The 1,206-nt window shown below is 61.9% G+C and overlaps 1 protein-coding gene across 1 annotated transcript in view; it reads right to left on the bottom strand.

The window, feature by feature from the left end:
• Positions 1 to 1,206, bottom strand: part of ITGA2B (integrin subunit alpha 2b) — a 20,277-nt gene that overhangs the window by 2,934 nt on the left and 16,137 nt on the right. The window contains exons 12-16 of the mRNA XM_015885436.2: positions 929 to 1,026; positions 747 to 849; positions 523 to 669; positions 300 to 449; positions 42 to 200 (exon numbers count right to left, since the gene is read on the bottom strand). Coding sequence (XP_015740922.2) covers positions 42 to 200; positions 300 to 449; positions 523 to 669; positions 747 to 849; positions 929 to 1,026 — 657 coding nt within the window. The remainder of the gene's footprint in view (positions 1 to 41; positions 201 to 299; positions 450 to 522; positions 670 to 746; positions 850 to 928; positions 1,027 to 1,206) is intronic.

Raw genomic sequence — 1,206 nt, 5'->3', positions numbered from 1 at the left:
TGATGGGGACACAGAATGACACCAAGGGGACACTATGGGGCTGGTGGTGACCCCATGGTGTCCCCGTGTCCCCGCGGTGCCGTTACCTGCCGCTCGGGGTCCATCCGGAGCAGCACATGGACGGCCACCAACACGCGCTGTCCCTGCGCCATGATCCCCGCATGGCACCGCACCGCCACGCAGCTGGTATTGCCACAGTGCTATGGGCACATGTATGTCATATATCACATGTCATATGTCGTATGTCACATGTTGTATGTTATATGTCACATGTTCCCCCCCCACCGCCCCCCTCTCACCACACTGACGCTCCCCTCCTCATCCCATCGCTGCGTCCCATTGTGTCGCCCCACATCGTGGGGTTCAGGTTCTGGTTCTGGTTCTGGTTCAGGTTCTGGTTCTGGTTCTGGTTCTGGTTCTGGTTCTGGTTCTGGTTGTGTCCCCTCCTCCTGTGGCAGTGGGCCCCGCTCATCCCGGTTCCCCCCGCTCCATCCCACCCCCGTCCCCTGGTGTCACCCTCACATTGTCCGGTTCCGGGTTCGTCCCACACTCGATCCCTCCCTCGGTTCCGATCTCCACCACGTGGATCCACACGCGGCCACCGACAACGACAGGGACGCGGATGTTCATGGTGACGTTGGTGACGGTGCCCGGTCCCTTATTGTGCAGCTGTGGGGCGGACATGGCGGCGCTCAGAGCCGCTTTGGGGTCGTGTCCCCCCCATCCCCCCCGGTTCCATCCCGTACCTGGTAGACGTGCTCCACCCGCACCCCGCGATGCTCCGTCTGGTTGTCGTCCCCATCCTGGCTCCATTCGGTGGGCAGCAGCGCGGTGGCGGGCAGCGACATGCTGGGGGCACACGGGCACATGTTGGGGATGTTTGGGGACGTTTGGGGTCCCCACCCGGCCCCGCAGCCCCCGGCCTCACCCCCGCAGCTCCAGCTCCGCGTGCGCCTCCACGGGGACCGAGACGGCCACGGTGATGGGGCGGCTGTTCTGACTGCGGGGAATGAGCAGTGAGTGGGTCTGCAATGGGGACAGTATGGGGATAGAATGGGGATAGAATGGGGATAGAATGGGGACAATATGGGGACAATATGGGGACAGAATGGGGATAGAATGGGGACAGTATGGGGACAGTATGGGGATAGAATGGGGATAGAATGGGGATAGAATGGGGATAGAATGGGGATAGAATGGGGATAG

The sequence above is a fragment of the Coturnix japonica genome, chromosome 27 (genome assembly GCF_001577835.2).
Source record: "Coturnix japonica isolate 7356 chromosome 27, Coturnix japonica 2.1, whole genome shotgun sequence".
NCBI classification, from domain to species: Eukaryota; Metazoa; Chordata; class Aves; order Galliformes; family Phasianidae; genus Coturnix; species Coturnix japonica.
The sequence above is the reverse complement of the archived record's forward strand: the minus strand, read 5'-3'. Positions and strand labels throughout refer to the sequence as shown.